We start from the raw sequence: 19,807 nt of genomic DNA, 5'->3' as shown, positions 1-19,807 counted from the left end.
CCTGCCACTTGTAGCTATTATGAATTTGATGCTACAAACTCATTCTCCAGTATACAATATGACATGCCGGATTTTGTGGTGGTACTGTTTCAAACTGGAAGACACAATAATCAAGAAAAAAATTCAAGTAAATTTGATAACTGCAACATCAAAAACATATATCTTAAAAATGGCAGAAATGAGGTATTTCCTAGAGAAAATTATAATTTAAACATGTCCAAGGATGATTTTCTTAAATTATATGAGGCATTTACAGCATACAAAAGGGTCACTACTGGCAATACTGACATGTATTACTCACCAGATGAATTCAAAGCACAGAGACCCATGTTTGTCATCAACACCTCAAAAAGGAAACAAGTTCTGGTTAATGACAGGACAAACATTAAAATTATCTGTGAATTCCATGATACACTCCCTGATGACACCATATGTAGTGTTATTCTTATAGGTGAAAAATCATATGTTTATGATGTAAGAAATGAGAGAGTCACAGAGCAATTCTAGAAGGCCTCTGCATATTACATTGTCTTAGTACTAGATATGCAAGTTGGGCCTGGTGTCCAATTAAAATATTCGGGTTAACATATTAATACTCTGAACTGACTGTCAAGTATTTAAGCACACTTGACAGAGTATTACGCTAGAGGCAATAAGCTCATATGGGCATTTTTGGCTTAGTTTTAAGTGTAGCCATAACAATATCAAAAGAGGCATATTTTTAACAAGCTTATGGACAACAATTTGGCAGATGCAACTTTTGTAAGTGTAGGCAAATCAATCTGAGGGGGCTCATCATTTCACGGGAAATTCCCGAGGCCATTTTTACAAAAATCTTGGGTTAGACAGAGTACCACACTTGAGCAATAAGCTCATATGCACATCTTGAGCTAGTTTTAAGTGTAGCCAAATCTGCCTGAGGGGGGCTAATCATTTCTCGGGTTTATAATACCACAAATAACACTACTAAGCCTGCAATCACAAAGATGAGGATGAGTGATGAAAGTTATGAAGGGACACTTACAAAGAACACCCATGCCCAGATCAGGATTCCTGGCATCGTAGGGAAGATTGATTGAGTTGGTGTTTTAAGTCCACTTTGTGCACATTAAGGCTAATCGGGACTGGACCTACGGTCTAAAGTGGGATCCGAACCACTATGTACCTCCACCAGGAATTGAACCTGGGACCCCTTGATCACAAGGCTACCATGTGACCACTGCACCATAGGGGAGGCCCTCGTAGGGAAGAACTTTATGTTCAGGGGAGGGAGACTGTGGTGAATGTTCAAAAGCACATAGACAAAGCACTGTGCAAAACTATACCAGAGACGTATTTCTTCAAATTTACAGGAGAAAGTACTTACGCAAATCATTTTCTGTAGTGTTGTTGATGTTCGGGAATGTAGTTTTGATCCATTTTAATCCGATTGCATGTGGTTTTCTACGAAAATCTATTTCCGACGCGCTATTGCTGCTGCTAACAGCCGATGTTGTCCGTATATGCTAAATTGAAGGAAAGGAGTGCTAATGGAACCTAACCTAACAGACCTAACCTAACCTAGTAGGCATACCTCGTTTCCGTGATGATTCGTGGGGCTATCGTGAATTTTTGGGCTAACGTCAATGGTTTTTGGGGCTACCCGTGGATGGTTTGTGGGAAATAACGAACAACAGTAAGTACTCATTAATGTAAGAAATATACATTATTTTCGTTAGAAATTCATTATTTCACCTAAAGAAATGTTCTGCAATGCAGAATAGTACGTTAGCAATGTAAAAAATTGTGAAATAAATCATTGATAGGTGTCTCTGGTATAGTAAAGTAGTATCCCAGATATATTATGTCAGATAGATCATATTAAAATGCATGATCTGCAATAGTTGGATAGTGATATTTTCTATGAGCCTGATGACTACATGCTCGCCTACCCACTTTGGAGGGGTGGTGAGCACAACATGAGCTAGAAGGAGCCAAAGCAGAGGGTGTGTGGTTGCACCAGGTGTCAAAAAGGAAAAAAAGGGGTTATGTCACACCTTGTGAAAGTATTGGCACCCTAGTAAAGTGAGTGTACAGATGGAAATGACAGAAGACAACCACAGAAAATAAGCTGCTTCAAAACAGGGTGGTACTGGAAGTGATATGAGCGGGAATTCCCCTCTGGTTACCAATTTTTGACTATTGGAGGGGGTGGGGGCAAATTTTTAGTTTTCAAATTACCACATAATATTATTATCTTCACATTCATCTTTATTCCTATCATATCGCCACACCGAAATATTGTGGATTTACCGATTACTGAAAAAAAAGACAACCGAAGAAAATTATTTAGTACTTTTTAGATGTAGAAACATTTTCAACTAATGCCAATAAATTTATATATAGACAGGTAACAGATAAATAAATAAAAATATATTACCCATTGAGTAAAAAATTTGTTTTCATCAGCTGAGCCATGGTGTTGTCTGCAACTATTGTCTGCAGTATTGCCAATGCCAAGGACGGTGTTTGATTCTACGAATAATAAAAATAAACCAACATGATGATATAATTCAACAATCCTTGGTTTTTCGGCCTTTCTTGCTGTTTCTCGAGGAGATGCAGAAGGTGAAAAATGTTCACCTACAGTGATTAAAATTGCACAAGAATTTGACTTGTTCTATCATAGCCCCAAATGATACTGTTAGGGGTGTGCGGGACAGTGGAATTTTTTTAAATCTGCACGTTCGGGAAGAGAAAAAATTGTCATTTACATGTACGTCGCCCGCCCATTGAAGAGCAGGTAATCTGTAGAATAAGACTTGTGTTTCATCTTAGTGCGATGCGAAGAAATACCTGCATGGTATACTCATACAGGAATGAGACAAATATTTATTTTATACATCGTCTTTCTACTTATGTTGCTCAGAGACATCTATTGGCAGAATTTTACATCTACCACAGTACATGGCCTGCTATGATTGGTTCGTCAATATTTTTGTGTACGCATTGGACAAGTGATGAAAGGTCGAAGTCGAAGAGCGTGTTTGGTTTACTGCACTAATCGCTCAATGTACGTTACTTCGAGGAAGTAAATATTAAAAAAAAAGAAAACTGACAGAAAAATATTTCTTGATGGTACTAGAAATAATCTAGTGGTGTTTTTCTGTATTTTCACTTTTATTTATTAGAAATTAAAGAGTGCGGACAAACAGAATGTTGGTGAGTTCAAAAATGTTTTATTCTATTTATTTCTCTTGGAATTGGCAGAATTATTATGCCGAAAGTATTTATAGATATAATATATTATTTCCTTGCTGTTCGTTTTCTTTGTGAATTTTTGTGTTTTTGCATTTAGTCTTCAGCTAGGACCTCCTGGGTGGCATTGTTGCATCGCATGTAATCAGGGGATTCCGGGTTCGATTACCAGCGCAGGCACATTGAACAGTGGTTAAGAACCCACATTAAACTGTAGATCCAGTCCCAATTAGCCTATTTGATCATAAAGTGGACTTAAACTAACAACAAATAAAGTCTCTTTCGTCGGTCATGATTACGTACCGGTAATTTGTCGATATTCCTTTCAGCTTGGGTATTTGTTGTGATTTTATGTAGTGACTAGATTTAACTATACTCTACAGTTGTAATTATGAATTTTACATGTCAAACAATACATTACGTGTCTTTGAATATCGTCTCACTCTCTAGCAATTACTTCCTTGTACTTGCTTTAAGTTCGGGATGTCACTTTCAGGCATGTATCTAGAAATACAAGGGGGGGGGGGTTCGACCAAGTGTCTCAATAATAATAATAATCGAATGATTATATTTAATTAATTTATAATAATGTTCATTAACTAATTTTGTATCCTTATTATTACATGAATAGGTAAATGGATGGTGAAAGAACATATAGGCTTTGTAACAGCACTTTTTCATTATCTAGCTTCTGTGCAGTGAAAATTTGTATAAAATCAACTGCCCTGGCAAGGACATTAATGCCAAATAGATAAAGAATTGAATATTTATTGAATAACAAAAAAGGAGTTAGATCCAAATGATGAAAAGTGAAGTTTCTGATGAAGGTATTATCATAAGTAGTAGTGTACGTAAATCTTTAGAACTGTCCTTCAAAGCTGTATGATCCCAATTCCTTGCCTTCCAATAAGTTTTTGGAAATAAATAACCAGGTAAATGTCGGTTATATCGGAGACACATTTCTAACGAATATTTTCAATTTCAAATGGTTCGTACTTACCAATTGTGTGTTGCGGAACCTATTTCAAGGTGCCATTATGCTTTTTACACAAAAATTACTTCGACTTTTCACATTACAAGTAATTCTTTGGGTCCTTTCTTCCACGGCGGAACACACAATATTTCGCGCACAGCTGTGGATCATCATGCGTCGTGCTTGTGTTTTGTCGATTTGGAGTGGGCATGCAGTGTTACAATTCACGATAGCAACAAAACCATTCACGTTAGCCCCATGAACCATTTCCGGCAAGGTTAGGTTAGGTAAGCATAGTTAAAAAAATAAAAATTAAAAAATTCTGGTAAAAAAAGGCACGTTTGGAAACACTTATTCCTCTCGCGAGACCACGTGACTTTCGACACTCGCGCCATCTGCAGGTTCATAAAGGAAGAAACGGCATAATGTTGTCGCTTTGCACAAAAGGCTACTTTATTACATCAAAAGTGCTTATTTTATGTTGTGCAGCATTCAATAGTGACAAAATACCTCCTCGAAGTTTGATAAATGCAACAGAAGCTCATTTCCGTAAGTAGTTTCTCCTGTAAATTTGAAGAAAAGTGTCTCCGATATAACAGACATTTACCAATAACCATCGTTTTTGTAACAAATGCTAAACAATTATATTTTGATTATTTAATCTTATTACTTGGTAAATCTTTTGTTGGGGGAGGTCCGGACCCCCTCCCCTAAATACGTCCTTGGGTCATTTGATAGGGGCTATCCATGAGTAAAGAAAAACATATTGAACGGCACAATCAATTGTGGAACTGTAGCACAGTAACTTCCAGTTCACGGCGGCTGGGCAATTCAAGTGCGTACTTGTGGCCTTTCTTCTCGTTTTGTATATCGGATGAAATGTATCATATAATAGCACTTGAGGACGAGGAGAAGAAGAGATATCTAGGCAAAGTAGAAACCTTTCCATATCAGTTGGATGAGCAACTAGAAAGTAATACGGCATTATTCCAGGATGAGATCCATTTGCTGACCATCGTTGCATTTGGCGATATTTGTAGCCTACATATTTAATAGAAAGTAATTTTTCTTACACAGCAAGAGTGCTTTAAGCATGTAAATCTTTGGATGCATACATTTATGTTTTAAGTGAAAAAATGTGAGATGTATGAACATATAAAAAGCGGAAAAGGGTGCTTTTTTCTTCTTTCTTCAGTCAGGACGAGTCAGAGGGATGCGGCAATGCACACTTGCTTGTTTCGTTCCCGTTTGAACGCAGAAATACAAATCTCTCATTAAGTCAATTTTCTGCTATTTGTGTTAAGCATGATGATGAAGATGAATAATAAACTGGAAAAAATAATGATGGGACAAACACAATGACACACCATTGCCTGACCAGTGTTCAAGCCTAGAACCTATTCTCTATCAATGTTGAAGAAGAGATTTCCATTGCAAAAAAACGAAAATTAATAATAGTACCCGCACTTAGTTTTCTGGTTACACAAAAAATTATTTCTTCTAGTTACACAAAAATTTATTTCCTCTGGTTGGTTACACAAAAATGTATTTCCTCTTGTTGGTTACACAAAAAAAAAAATTCTGCTTACACAAAAATTTAATACAGTTCGTGTATTCTTCAAGAATGTAACGTGTAATCTAACTGACTATGACCGAGCATCTTTTGAAAGGAAATGTAATATTTTTGCTCAATAGAGAGAAAATTGAGATTGGAATGATTTCTCTTCTACCTTTAATGAAGCGCAAGGGGTGTGGGACGCAAAATTTTTGGTCGGGACGGAATCAGGATGGGGTATTTTTAAAGTCCTGATGTGCAAAACTGGAAAAATAATGTTATTTCAAGTTGTGGTGCCACAAGACAAGAGAAGGTTTTTTTTAGGTGGTGTGAAATTTGGTAGGTGTTGAAAGTGGGGGGGGGGAGCAGGTCTCCCTGTTGCAATACATTTGTATCTAGCTGCCACAAATCATTTCAGAAAATGATTAGAAATTTTTTTTAAAGAATACCCAACCCTTAGATGTGTACACTGCCTCTTGTCTAAGGCACTAACAAATAAATTATTTAAATTTGGATTCCTGCCCATCCGTTGTCATTACTGCGGAGTCTACTCCTGCTAATGGGCTTCCAATTTTCATGCCTGACAGCTTTAATGCAATAATTTTGGCACCCGAGATCTCAAGGAAATGGATGAAGATAGATCTGTGAAAGATTGTTTAGCCCTGGTCGTAGTTTATATCCTCCTCATATACACCCATCCGTTCCTTTGATACATGACACAATCTCGGCTCCCTTTAGCGGAATGTTGTGGGCCTACGAACCGGAAGTTGTGCTACAAGTACGGCGTCCGTGCGAAGGTACTTCCTTCCGGTGGATAGCCCCTATAGTTTCGAAAATGCAAACTCGATGCAGTACATACAAAATTCTAAGTTTGCACTCAATTCCTTGGTATCTGAAGTACACTTTTAATTCAAGGAATTTATTGTTATTATTTTAATTCTGAAAAATTATTTTGGTATATCGGAAACACATTAAAATTGGATATTTTGTGTTTCACATGGTTCGTACTTACCAATTGTGTATTGCGGAACATGGTTCAAGGTGCCATTTTTATCATAAGAAAGTGGATATTTGTAACATAAGGTACTTCATAATATATTTAATAAATAAATTTATTAAATTCATTTAATAAAATACTTTCATTTCAAGGTCCCGGGTTCGATCCCCGGCCGGTTCAAATCGGCGAACTTTTCTAACGGTGGAAGCGGCCCCGGTGCACACCCAGCGTCGAATAACATGTGTACCTGGGGGAAACCCTGGGGGGTAAAGGTGGTCAGGGGCGTGATGCTGATCACATCACCCCCACTCACGACCGGATCAAGAAAGGGTGGGTCATTACCCCCACACCCCCTATACGCCTTCATGGCGTGGTGCTATGCACAGGGGAACACTTTACCTTTACCTTTTACCCCAAGAAATCATTTGTATACTAAGGATGACAATTACCAGTCAGGATTTTGTCGTAAATGCCTATTTTGTTCCTATGAACATATTTGTAGGCTTTCAGTACATAAACATGTTTCAGGATATAAAGAAGTAATGATTAAATTTTATTGTGTGTAAATTTGCATAATTTATTTGTTAGTGCCTTAGACAAGAGGCAGTGTACACATCTAAGGGTTGGGTATTCTTTACAAGAAATTTCTAATCATTTTCTGAAATGATTTGTGGCAGCTAGATACAAATGTATTGCAACAGGGAGACCTGCTCCCCCCACTTTCAACACCTACCAAATTTCACACCACCTAAAAAAAAACCTTCTCTTGTCTTGTGGCACCATAACTTGTGACAGTTTTGGCCTAGAGTTTTAGCTATCCTGAATGGAAGTCTCTTCAATAATGTGCAGATCCCTTGGCTAAAACTACATGCCGAGACTTTGTTATGCTCAAGTTACAAGTTTTGGTGCTGCAATTTTCAAATCACATATGGTGAAAAATTCATATAGTTTAAATAGCCTATACAGCATGAGTAGAACAATGATTCATTACTGAGTGCTGTACATAACAATATGCTGCAGGCCCCTTCTGCTCGGGGAGAAATATAAATGTGCCCACACAAATTCCTGTGAAGTCGAGAGAACTTTATCTCAGTACATTAATTTTTATCAAAAGGACTTCACTACTACAAGAGAGCTTAGAGCAATTCATTATTGTTCTTTGTAACTCTTCACTTATTGTGTTAGAAAGGAATACTTCCAAATGTTGCTCTGTTTTGATGATTATAAGTGATTTAACATCTCCTTTCATGGAGTACTTGTCGCTATGTTATAGATTACTTTTTGAATGAATAAACTTAGTTTTCCATTACCATACCATTAAAAATTCATGCCTGTTATAGTATATTTTTCATGTTGGTGCCTATTTTGTATATTTAGTGTTTATTTTCTGCCTATTTCTTCTATTTCTAGTGCCTAAAAGTCTGGGTTCTAGTAATAAAAAATATTTTTTGCCGCTCAACACCTGCTTTTGCTCGCAGACAAAAGAGTGAAGCTGGCAGGAGCGGAGAGGCATTTCTCTTGTTGGGTCAATGATCTTCTTAAATCTAGCAATTCGGTGTAAAACACAATTTCCACATTATCATGGAAAAGTGACTTTCCTGATTAGATCAGTTATTACACCTCATCTCTGTAACTGATTTCTTACTGAAGTATTCTGCTATTTTAAACAATCAATATTTGTAATAATCTGCAAATGCTATTATTATTTTATAATTTTGTCTGTAACACTTCTTTAGAATTCTGTGTCACTTTCTGCCACTTTTGACTAATTGCAAGGATAAGGTTGATTAGATGAAATTGGTGAAGGGACACCCAAAAAAAAACCCACCCATGTGACGTTTGGTGGCAAGATTGAAAGTTGACAATTTAATATGTTTGACCACTGAGTCAGCCGTATTGTCTGTATTATTTGGTTCCTAAGTTTTCAGTTTAGCAACTAGATTTTCAACTTTGGAAATGAGGTTTGATGCCGCAAGAGTCAGTTTCCTTCAAGTCCACTGTATGATCAGATAAGCTAATTGCGACCAAACCTGCAGCTTAAGTGAGAACCACATCACTGTCTGTCACATTCACGATGGAGGCACGTTGCACAGTGATTTGGATTACAAAGTGTCAGTGTTACCACTACACTGTAATGCTAAAGGGCAGCTAGTGTGCTACCTTTGGGCATCACCTTAGATGAATTTTAGGTGGTAAACATAGAAACGCACTCGCTCAATATTTGACATGTTATAACTAGCAGGTTGGCTACTCACCAGGAATTCCGGGAATTATACTTGAATTTTATTATGGTGCTACGTAGAATGTCCACCCTAAACTACTCTATCTATCTGGCCGTAAGTGGCTTGATCTTAGTAACTGTAATAGTGAGAAATCCCAACTGTCAACACTTAGGGAAATGATGCTTTCCCACTACGACAGGAATAGCGAACTGCAGAGTGGCCTCTCAGTGTCTCTCGATGTACCAAGACTCCACAGACCTGTTTCCACTAGTATTTATTCTACCTAGGACCTAGTCTCTATCCTCAACCCAGCTTAGAGAACTCAGTGTTGTGGCTATTTTCGTGACTGTCCATTCTGGAGTAGAGTTGGCCTTGCTGGCTATGGTGAAGGTTTGAGGTCAGTAGACCTTCTATGGTTATCGCCAGGGTTACTCCCAGAATATTCAAGGCCAAGGTTCTAGCCTTGTTTACACTAAGCCACCAGAACTTCCTGTAGGTTACATTGTCGGAAACCTTGCCCCTACTAACATAGGGGGGAGGGGAAGGGCCTTGACTGAATCACTCGTGTCAAGGATGAGACTAGTGTGTGTGACACATGTCCTTACTTCCTGAGTATGCTTTCATATTTCCTTGTTGAGGCAACACCCTATTATATAACTTACAGAAACTGCTTGTTACAACACCATACAAGCTTTGATGCATTAGGAGCCAGACACTGTTTTCAATGTCAAGATCCAGTTTCGAATACGGTTGTACACTGTATTTTTTTCAGTTAAATGCAAAGTATCATTTCCACAGAACATTATCAGAGTCTGTGTGTTGTATGAAATCTGAATAAAAATGTTGTACATTGCCTTACAAATATATAGCTTATTTGTTTTGTCTTTTTCAGGTGCCCATGAATCTGATCTCTTCACTTGTGATATTTTACCTAAGTATATTCCTTGAAAGTGTTTCAGCAGTAAAAGCCAAAAAACAAAAGTCTGTGACGACACTAATAGATGCCAAGTGGCGAGTAACACCCCTAGCGTTAGAGGCAGCAGAATATCTTGCTGATGAAAATGCAGATTTCTTTTGGGGTTATGTGGACAATATAAATGAGCTAGATCCTGGATTTATAGAGTACAGTAAGTAAATCGGTATTTTATCATTCAGTATTTTGTAGAGCATCATTTCTCAACCTATGGGGCATGACCCACTGGTGGATCCCGAGGGGGCATTTGGTGGGTTGTGAAGCCTGGTTCGGAAATTCATTCACTGTGTGTTAAAAACCTATTATATTTAAATTACTAATATGTATTGTTTTAACAATTTAAAATCAACTAGTTTTGTACATAGTCTAAATAACATTTCAATTATTCGCGTTCTACCATTGCTTTTTACCAACATCTCTCTTATTAACAGGGATTTTCATCTCTGATTCAAGTGAAATAGACTTGATGCACACTCCGATTTATGACTTAAGTTAACTACCATTGAATCCAACATACCCCAAGTTATATGGAAGAGGCAGCCCCAACTGTCACATTAGTTTTAGGGGGGGAATCAATTTCAGCATATGTGTTTAGTTAGATGTTAGACTTGATAAAATAGTTTTTTTTAATTTGCATTTTTATTTTTCTTGAATGAAGTATGTGTAATTTGTTCAAGCAAGCATAAAAAAGGGCTTCTTAAAGTACTCAATATTAGCATAAATATGGTTATAAACTGGGTGCACACCTCTACAAGTAATTCCGTCGGTGCCCATGCTTATGGGTCCCATGGAGTGGAATATCCTTCAAGGTGGGTCCTGCTGGGCCCTGTGGCGGAGTGGTTAGCACTCTACAATGCCAGGGGTCCCGGGTTCGAATCATGGCCTGGGCATGGATGTTTGTGAGTGTACATTCATCAATTTCATGATATCATTACTCATCCCAATCTTCACGAATTAGTCAAAAGTTGCACAAAAAAGTGAAGTAAAAATAAAGAAAATCAATCAATCAATGAAGGTGGGTCCCGGACTGAAAAAGTTTGAGATCCACTATAGTAGAGAAGAAAAGAATGCATCTTTTTCTAGTGTTCCATACATTCTGTATTAATTAGGTTTGAGCTGATATTGTTAATTATAAAGTATTGTTTCAAATGTAATTACCTATAATTATATGTCTGCAAAATTCCACACAGTGCTTTTGTGGAATGTAAATATTCTGGAAAATCTGCAAATTGCATACTTTCTATTAATTTGCACCTGCGCTGTGCGGTGAAAATTAATTTTGTGATTACTGTAGTTGTGCATTCATGTATAATGCACGCCTTGGTTTTGGATGGGGAAAAGTAACAATAAATTATATCCCATATGTAAGCAGGGTGTCTACCAGTCTGGAAAACCTAGAAAAGTCAGGGAAATTTAATATTTTTCTGGAAAAATTTGTATTTTTGTTTCTGGGCCATACCAAAGCTTGTGACTTGCTCCTGGCATTTCCAGAAGGTGTAAAAGGTATCAATTTGAAAAATATAGTGCAAATATCCATGGATGGACCCGCAGTTAACTGGAAGTTTCTCACCTTTTTCAATTAAAACATGGCTATTAATGAGCCAGAAAGTACAACAATGCTGGAAATAGGAAGCTGCAGACTTCATGTTCTTCATGGTGCTTTCAAAGCATCTTTTTAGAGTTCTGGTTGGAACGTAGTGGTATTCTTAAGAGCAGTGTACAATTTATTTAAAAATGTTTCAGCTCGGAGAGCAGATTTCACAAGAATTACAGGATCAAAAGTTTTTCGAAAAAAGTTTTGTCCAAATGGTGGTTAGACAATGGAAGTGTGATGGAAAAAGCACTACCATTTACCATTTCTGAAAACCTTTGCTGACAGAGTTTCTGGTACCAAGGAACAACCAAGGTGTGAAAGCTTTAAAACTATTAAGTCACAAGTGAGCAATCCTCTGTTACCAGTCAGGTTAGCTTTCTTTCAGACCATTGCAGTGGACGTAGAACCCTTTCTTGCGAGGTTTCAGTTGGATTCACCAATGGTGCCCTTCCTTTATGAACATTTGCTCAAGCTACTGAAATCCCTTATGTCAAGGTTTATGTAGAAGGCCATTCTGCTTGAAGCTGTAAGTTCTGAAGATCTTTTGAAACTAAATCTAACTTATCCAGAATGTGTGTGTTCTGCAAAAGAAGTTGACATTGGATTTGCAACCCAAGCAGCATTTAGATCTGTGAAACTATCTGACGTTCAGATGTTACATTTTCGTGAAGATTGTCTGAAAATATTACAATATTTGTGTAAGAAGATATGTATGAAATCACCATTGAAATATAGGCTCACCATTGGTGCAGCATATGTGTCTCCAGCATCTGTTTTGGATGAAAAAGTAGGTGAAGACCAAGTAAATGTGCCGTTACAAGTCCTAATTGAAGAGCGCCATTTTTCTGATCCTGCTGCAGATGATATAAAACTGTTCTATACTGACTTATGTAGTAATGACAGTGTGATTACAAGAATGAAAAATTTTGACATTGCTGTTGATCGGCTGGATCAGATATGGATGACAGTTCTTGAAGACTGCAACAACAGTGCCTTTATACTATTTGTCCAGAAGATTTTAATGCTTTCACATGGAAATGCTTCTGTTGAATGTAGTTTCTCTGTAAATAAGCAATGCCTTGTGAATAATCTTGATGAGGACTCACATATTGGCCAACGAAGTATACATGATGCAATTGTAAGTTATTTAGAGGTTGAAAAAGGTCCATATAACATAATCTTTAATCCATGCAGCAAGAAATGCAAATGGGAAGTGGAAGGAAGCACTGAAAAGGAAGCATGAAACAACAGAAACTCAGAAGACTCATTTAGAAGAGACGATAAGAAGTATGGCAGAACTGAAAGAACTGAGCACAAAGAAAGCTAAAATCCTCGAGAGATCTGCAAAGGAAATCCAAGAAGTTGATGAAAAGATAAAAGCATTAAAGAAGAGAATAGTGTAGTTGTGTTTTTTCGAGTAATGTGTTCTTTTGAAACTTTCACATGTTAATGAATGCCAATTCTACATATATGTTAGAAAGACATTTCAAGTATTCGAATTGTGCATTTATTTTAAAGGAAGAAAACTATTATGCAAAATTACATTCAGTTTATAAACTTATATATTATTTTTCTTATGACTACTGAATTGTTATGAAAATAAATTAACTCCAAAAAATTGGTAAAACTATTAGTGTATAATGTGAGTCAGGGAATTTTGTGTTCACAAAATAGACACCCTTGTAAGGCACTGCACAATTAAGAGTTCAAGAGATGGCTTTCTTCGTTCTAGGTCATAAAGTTGTTGCTATGCGGTTCAAGAGAGAATCACATCATACCTATTCAATGAGTCGCCAACCCATGTCACTTTCCCCCTACCCCTCCACTGTGTTTAGTATCCCAAAGCTTTCGTTTTGCATCCAGCTTGTTTATTCTCTAGTAGAATAAAGAGAGATCAAAATTACGTTATGGGTTTGCTCAGGAAATTACTTTCTATTATTTCTTGCCCGACAAATATTGCTGATACGCATCCTGGGACAGGAGGTGCATGCTCGAATTTCGCCAGAACTGTGCTGTTTTTTCTTGATGTCTCAAAATGCTCCAAGAATTGTAAGAAATGGGCATTTCACTTTTATAGTTTTTTTTCTTCTAATTGCTGAAGAAATCCTACCTGTTAATTTGTATTTGCGGCTGTTGATATGTGCATGTTATGCGCACTGACATAGTGAAAACATATGTGGTTTAATTTTGGCTGTCTGAATTATTCCACGTGTAATATGCACCACAGTCTTTGGGGACAATAATTTTGGAAAATAGTGTGCATAATGCATGAGTAAATCTGGTATAAGATAAATAGTTTAATATTCTGATTTTCATTAAAGAATTACTTTTGAGATGTCCCAGTTTATTTTAGAGGACAAAGAATGAGATATATTCATGTCGTGTTGTGTGTGATGCAACTTGTTCATTTTTCTCTTAGGGATATTTCACACCAATGTGACCGGCGACATTTGCTGCTTGGGAACAAGCCGATCAACAGAAATGTTTCACACCGTAGCAACATGATGGGCAGCCCAAGCATGCATGCGATTGGTGAAATCCTCAAGCAACACCTATCATCTGTTGCTTGTCGCTTTCGTGTGAAATTCCCTAAATGCGTGAACAAATGATTTTTTATTCCTTGGATATATTTTCTAGAGTTCAACGGGGAAGGTGTTTTTTTAGATGACTCAAACGAGGTTGTTGCTAATTTTCGATGACAGTGAGGTAAGAGAGAAATCGTACACCGGGGACACAGTCCTCTTATGATAATTGTTAGTATTTTCTAGCCAAATGGTTAGTGCTTTTGCCTTTGGGTCTACAAAATTTCGGCGTTCAACCACCTTTGTGGGAACAATTAGGAAGCTACTTGAAAATAATAATAGTAGACTCTGATCAGAAATTAGCAGTGATGGGATTCGATGTGAAAAAGCTGCTTGTGACGTCCTGCCCCTCGGAGGGGTTGTTGCTCCATGGAGTTTATTTTTAGCTTATTTGATTCCTCAGAACAAGACTCATAAACTATACACATGCTTGATCAGTTGTATGAAGAACTATTTATGAATGTTTAATGTGCATTTTGCGCCTTAAAAACCTGAAATGATGATTGATTTGTGTCTGGGTTAAAGAATAGCCACACTGAATGCTCAGTTGCAAATTTTAGAGTTATTTTATTTTACAATATTGTTCACTCAGTTAGGGGGTGACCTTTTGAGAAGGCACCCACCCAAAAGTCAATCTCACTTTCAGTCTTTCAGGCCAACGAGGCTCTGGCATTTGGATATATGACTGGTATAATCCTCTGTAGGGCTGTTGTGTCCTTACATGTGCAGAGTGCTCCTTCACAGCCTCAGTTTTTAGGTAGGTAAGGAGAGTTTAGTACTCTGAGACAGATGTTGATTTTAGTTATTAAGGTGGTGGGCCCTGTGTAGTGTGATTGGTGCAAATAATCCAACTGTTGACTCGCCCAAAAGTTTTATTTCAATCAATTAACGGAATGTTTTCTTTACTTGCAGAATCACCGAAGGAGTATTATGATTTAATTTTATCAGAAGCCAGTACCTTCATTTCACCAATGCAAATATCTGTGCTGAAGTTTGCACTCTCACTCCACATATACTCACCAAAGATTGAAATGTACCATCAAGTTGCCATCGACAGAGTGCTCCCTGAAGGCTGCATAGCTGTTGCTGATGTCCAGGGGGAGCTGACGTGCAGTGCAGATGAAGTGGAACATGTCGTCAGGATGCAGAAAATGATGAAGAAAGGAAAGAAGCCTGATATTTTTAATTTGGACCACCACTACCCAGGAACTCAGAATATTTCTTTAGGAGTAGTCTTGTATGGAGAGCTCGGTACACCTGAGTTCCAGCAGTTTCATTCTAAATTGAAACATCTGGCTTCTGCCGGCAGCATAGATTATGTGTTGAGGCATTATGTGAAGGTAATAGTCTGATCTGTGTGGATGTTTATTGTTCTTTTCTGCCTTTTAATGCTATATTGTAGGGATGGGCCGATATGAAATTTTGGCCGATACCGTTAAAGTACCGATATAAAATTTACCGATAACCGATATTCTACCGATCCGATATAAAATTAGAAATGGTCCTTGAAGAACCTGAAATGTTCATTTATCTCCTTAATAAATGTGTGTTTCGAGGTGACTGCAGTGCAAAAGAAGTTTAATATGTAGACAATTAATTTTCTAAAAAGTAGGGCATCGAGATTATCCATAAAAATCACAACAAATGGCAGAATTTTGCACTAAATTACAAGATATTTATCGATATATCGGATCGGTAAAATAATCGGTAATTTTACCGATACACCGATATGCCTATATCGGCCGATACCGATACCGTACCGATTAATCGGTCCCATCCCTACTATATTGATGTATTGTCTAGCAGTGGTGTCATATGCATTTGAATTTTTTTTGCTGTTTTTGGCCATACAGTGTGGGAAATAACCTTTTGCTAGGGGTCTGCAGGAAAAAGTAACAATAATTAAGAAATTATGGTAATGCCAAATGTTTACTACGACAATTGTGGTTACAAAAACAAAATTAAAAGTTAGTTCACGACAAAGCACCTTGGTTCAAGGCAAATGCTAAAACCAAGACCTTCTTCGGCGAAGTGGCATTGACTTCTTCAGCAGTTCTGAATGGCCGGGTGCATCACCGGACCTGAATGCAGCGGAGCAGTTTGGGGCTATTTTGAAGGATGCAGTTGAGTCCTTGATGATAGTGGAACGCGGACCGGACCGCTATTCCCGGCCAACACTCCTTGCACATCTGGAACAAGTCCTCCGTGACATCGAATGGAATACGGACTGTTTGCGAATCTTCTGAGCTCCTACCCTGATCGTCTTCGTGCTGTGAGAAGCAAACGGCGGACATGCTAACTTTTAATTTTGTTTTTGTAACCACAATTGTCATAGTAAACATTTGGTATTACCATAATTTCTTAATTGTTGTTACTTTTTACTGTGGACCCCTAGCAAAAGGTTATTTCCCACCCTGTATTTTGTACTGCAACAATGAGTATGAAAAATTAAATGGTCAAGGAGTCATCATAAAAATTATTAATGATTTGAAGCTAGAAGCCCTGCTTAATGATGGTGATAATTATACCTATTTTTTAGGTTCCTAAAATAGGCTCTAAAAGTTCTAAAAAAAATCTTAAATTAGGTTAAAAAAAGCCTGAAGTAGGTTCCAAAAAAATTAAAATGGTTCAAGATTCATTAAAAATACTGATTAGGTACAACCATTAAAAGTCAAAATTTCAATTTTAATTTTTGGATACATTGGAATTGCACAGACCCTTTATATTGTTAATATATATTTGTGTGTGGTGAGAGGCGGTAATACATAAGGTTGAAACAGAAAAATTATCTGCCTGCACCATTGAATTTTTTTAAAAATTTCACCTTTAAAACCAGTAAGTATAGTTGAATTCTATGATGATGACTAGTATGACAAATTTTCCATAAAGAACAATACTTTCATTTTAAGGCGAGGAGGGACAATTATGCACTAGTTGTGCATTTATTTTAATATCGTCTGATTGGGCACTGCTATTTAAAAAAAGGGTTAAGTATGCAAGAGAGTATGAATTTCTCTTCTTGTTGCAAGTGGAAACTGTTTTTCAAGTTGATTAGTAAGCTAGACACGATGTTTATAAAATATGACTAATAAGAATACCATGTATTCCTTATGAGAAATCAACTTCAACTTACGGCTGATTAAATGGGAGTTTTGACTCTTCCTACTACCGTGCGTTCATTTCGATCTTCGGCCGAGAGATCGGGAGAAGCGTGGCGGGCGGCGCTGACGGAGATGCCGACATTTGCGGCCTGTAATGCCCGCTTATTTTTATGGACATATGCAAACATTTATATAAATATTGCAAAACGAGCACTAACCTTTGTTATAAGAGTACGGTTTTAATTTTTGTACCTTAGTGGCTGTATGTGCTGATGATTTTGACACGCCCATCTCCTGTGAAACACGGTGTAGAGGTTTGTTTGGAGAACGTTCTAACGCTGCACCAATTTCATCGAGTTTTGCTTCAGTTAGAATCACTCGTTTTTGCTTAGGTGTTTTAAAATTTAACGATCCAGTTTATCGTAATTTAAGGACAAGATGTCTAACTGTATCTCTATGTGCAGGTGAAACGCTTGGGAATATATGTACAAATTGCCTACACACTTCCCGACACGAGTCTGTTTTCACGTAAGTGTCATACATAGAGGCACATATTTTTGGTAAATAAAAAAGCAAAATTTCGGTATAAAAACTGAGTCAATTTCGGGTTCAAAAGCGGTAAATAAAATAAAATATCGGTGATATAGCGGTGAATAATCACATAAAAAATGCTATATAAAATGACATTTTGGTTTTAAAATTGTGAATATAATCCTAAATTTGATTTAAAAACTACACTTATTCCACAGAATTAACATTTCACTTCTAATAGCCCATTTATGTAGTTATCGGAGTATTAAGTTTATTTCTGTGTAAAGGAGTCAATTTTTGTTTCTCCAATATTAACAGCAGAATTAATCAATTTTCCGGGAATTGCATAACTCTCAGGATAATTCAGACCTTAGAAGGTGTCGCGTCGGTGAATAAACCCTAAATTTCGTGTTTAAGAGTTAATTTCGCTTTTTACAGTTCATTTCGCATTATTTCGTGACAAAACATGGTCACAAAATGCATCTCACACCTTTCAAAAACATTAAAAATTAACACTACAATGTGTTGTTTCAAATTTCATTTTTTCGTCAAAAACGAAATATGCATGCCCCTAGTCATACATAAAAATTCTTTGTTCTAAAGTGAAACTTGAGCTGGCATTCCAATCGTCTCACTGACACAACACACACACACACTGCAATGACACAAGTAACGACAAGTAACCAAGAATATCACTCTTGCGCACAGTATGAAATTAACACGCTCTTGGTATACATCTGCTCGCCACTATATTCACAGCTCTGTCTTAATCTAGTCGTGAAGGAACAAAAACTCGAGCTCGGAGATTTCGGATTGCAAGGAAGCTCACGAAAACCATTGACTTTTGACGGTTTCGTCTGCAGCGTAATCTTGATACAGTGTTGCACATTCGAAACCTCCAAACGATCCCCATCGATACAAAACTTTTTCAAGGATATAAACTTAAGCAGGACGTTACTGGTCAAAACTATGATTAAAATGTTTTATTATCTGTGGCTCTTAACATCGTTTCTAAAGCGTATTTATTTGTGTGATGAATTACAGAAGAACTTTTGCGTGTTATAACACAGGTTAGTGCTCGTTTTGCAATATTTATATAAATGTCTGCATTAGTCCATAAAAATTAGCGGGCATTACAAGCCGCAAATGTCGGCATCTCCGTGAGCGCCGCCCGCCACGCTTCTCCCGATCTCTCGGCTGCAGATCGAAATGAACGCACGGTACTATGACATAGTTCAACATGCCCTGTCTCCGTCCATGTACTTTTCTACGTCATTGGATGTTTGATATTCCCGAGAGAACGAATAAAATAATATACTTAATGCATTTCTCCTTGCCTCATACGGCCATCCTTGCAGTGTTTCCAAACCTCATGTGCATAAAAGAGCTACATTTCACCATTAATAGAGCTAAAGATGACTTTCAAGGAGCTAGATTAACGAAGGCTGCATAAAGTGCCTCCTAGGGTAATTTTAGGTGTCTGAGAAGTCGGAGAAGCTGCTATTACTGTTAGGTTTAAAGTGATGGCAATTTATTCTTAATTTTCACCGCCTAGATTTGGTGGCATCACTCATTTCAATAATCCAATGATGTTCATATGAAATCGAAAATAAAGGATTCCCGGATAATAATATTGTCATCTTCACAGCTCTATATATAAAAATTCCTGGGAAAGAGGGGGTGGGTGATGCAGCCTATATATGAATATCAGGTCAGGTGCAAAATGTACACTCATGGCAAAGGTTGGTCTTTATGGGTCGGAGCCAGTGGTGGCATCATGGTGGGGCAAAGGGTGGGTGCCACAGTTCACAGTCAAATGAGTGCACGAAAGAGCCAGATCTGGCTCCAAAAGAGTGAAGTTGGCAACTGTGATCGGCAGCTTTCCCAGCGAGAAGCACCTTGGGAAATTGTCCTTCCTCGCCTTAAGCATACACAATTCCATCCATGAATCTTCTTTCTCTGAATGCAAAGAATGAAAATGAATTTGTGATGATAGTGACATTGTAATCAAAGAAATTGGTCATTAATCAAAGGGTTCCTTT

At 37.4% G+C, this 19,807-nt stretch overlaps 2 protein-coding genes across 3 annotated transcripts in view; one reads left to right on the top strand and one right to left on the bottom strand.

Moving 5' to 3' along the window:
* The window catches only part of Mccc1 (Methylcrotonoyl-CoA carboxylase 1), a 55,689-nt gene extending 53,139 nt beyond the window's left edge, over positions 1 to 2,550 (bottom strand). The window contains exon 1 of the mRNA XM_083129751.1: positions 2,420 to 2,550. Within this exon, the coding sequence (XP_082985877.1) occupies positions 2,420 to 2,457 (38 nt within the window). The 5' untranslated portion in view covers positions 2,458 to 2,550. The remainder of the gene's footprint in view (positions 1 to 2,419) is intronic.
* Positions 2,551 to 2,988: 438 nt separating this feature from the next.
* Positions 2,989 to 19,807, top strand: part of Uggt (UDP-glucose-glycoprotein glucosyltransferase) — a 130,662-nt gene continuing 113,843 nt past the window's right edge. For both annotated transcript variants that reach the window (XM_083129749.1, XM_083129748.1), the window contains exons 1-3: positions 2,989 to 3,201; positions 9,877 to 10,111; positions 15,046 to 15,473. In XM_083129749.1, the coding sequence (XP_082985875.1) occupies positions 3,196 to 3,201; positions 9,877 to 10,111; positions 15,046 to 15,473 (669 nt within the window). In that variant the 5' untranslated portion in view covers positions 2,989 to 3,195. The remainder of the gene's footprint in view (positions 3,202 to 9,876; positions 10,112 to 15,045; positions 15,474 to 19,807) is intronic.

This window comes from Lepisma saccharinum, chromosome 10 (genome assembly GCF_977018435.1).
Source record: "Lepisma saccharinum chromosome 10, izLepSacc3.1, whole genome shotgun sequence".
Lineage (NCBI taxonomy): Eukaryota > Metazoa > Arthropoda > Insecta > Zygentoma > Lepismatidae > Lepisma > Lepisma saccharinum.
The sequence above is the reverse complement of the archived record's forward strand: the minus strand, read 5'-3'. Positions and strand labels throughout refer to the sequence as shown.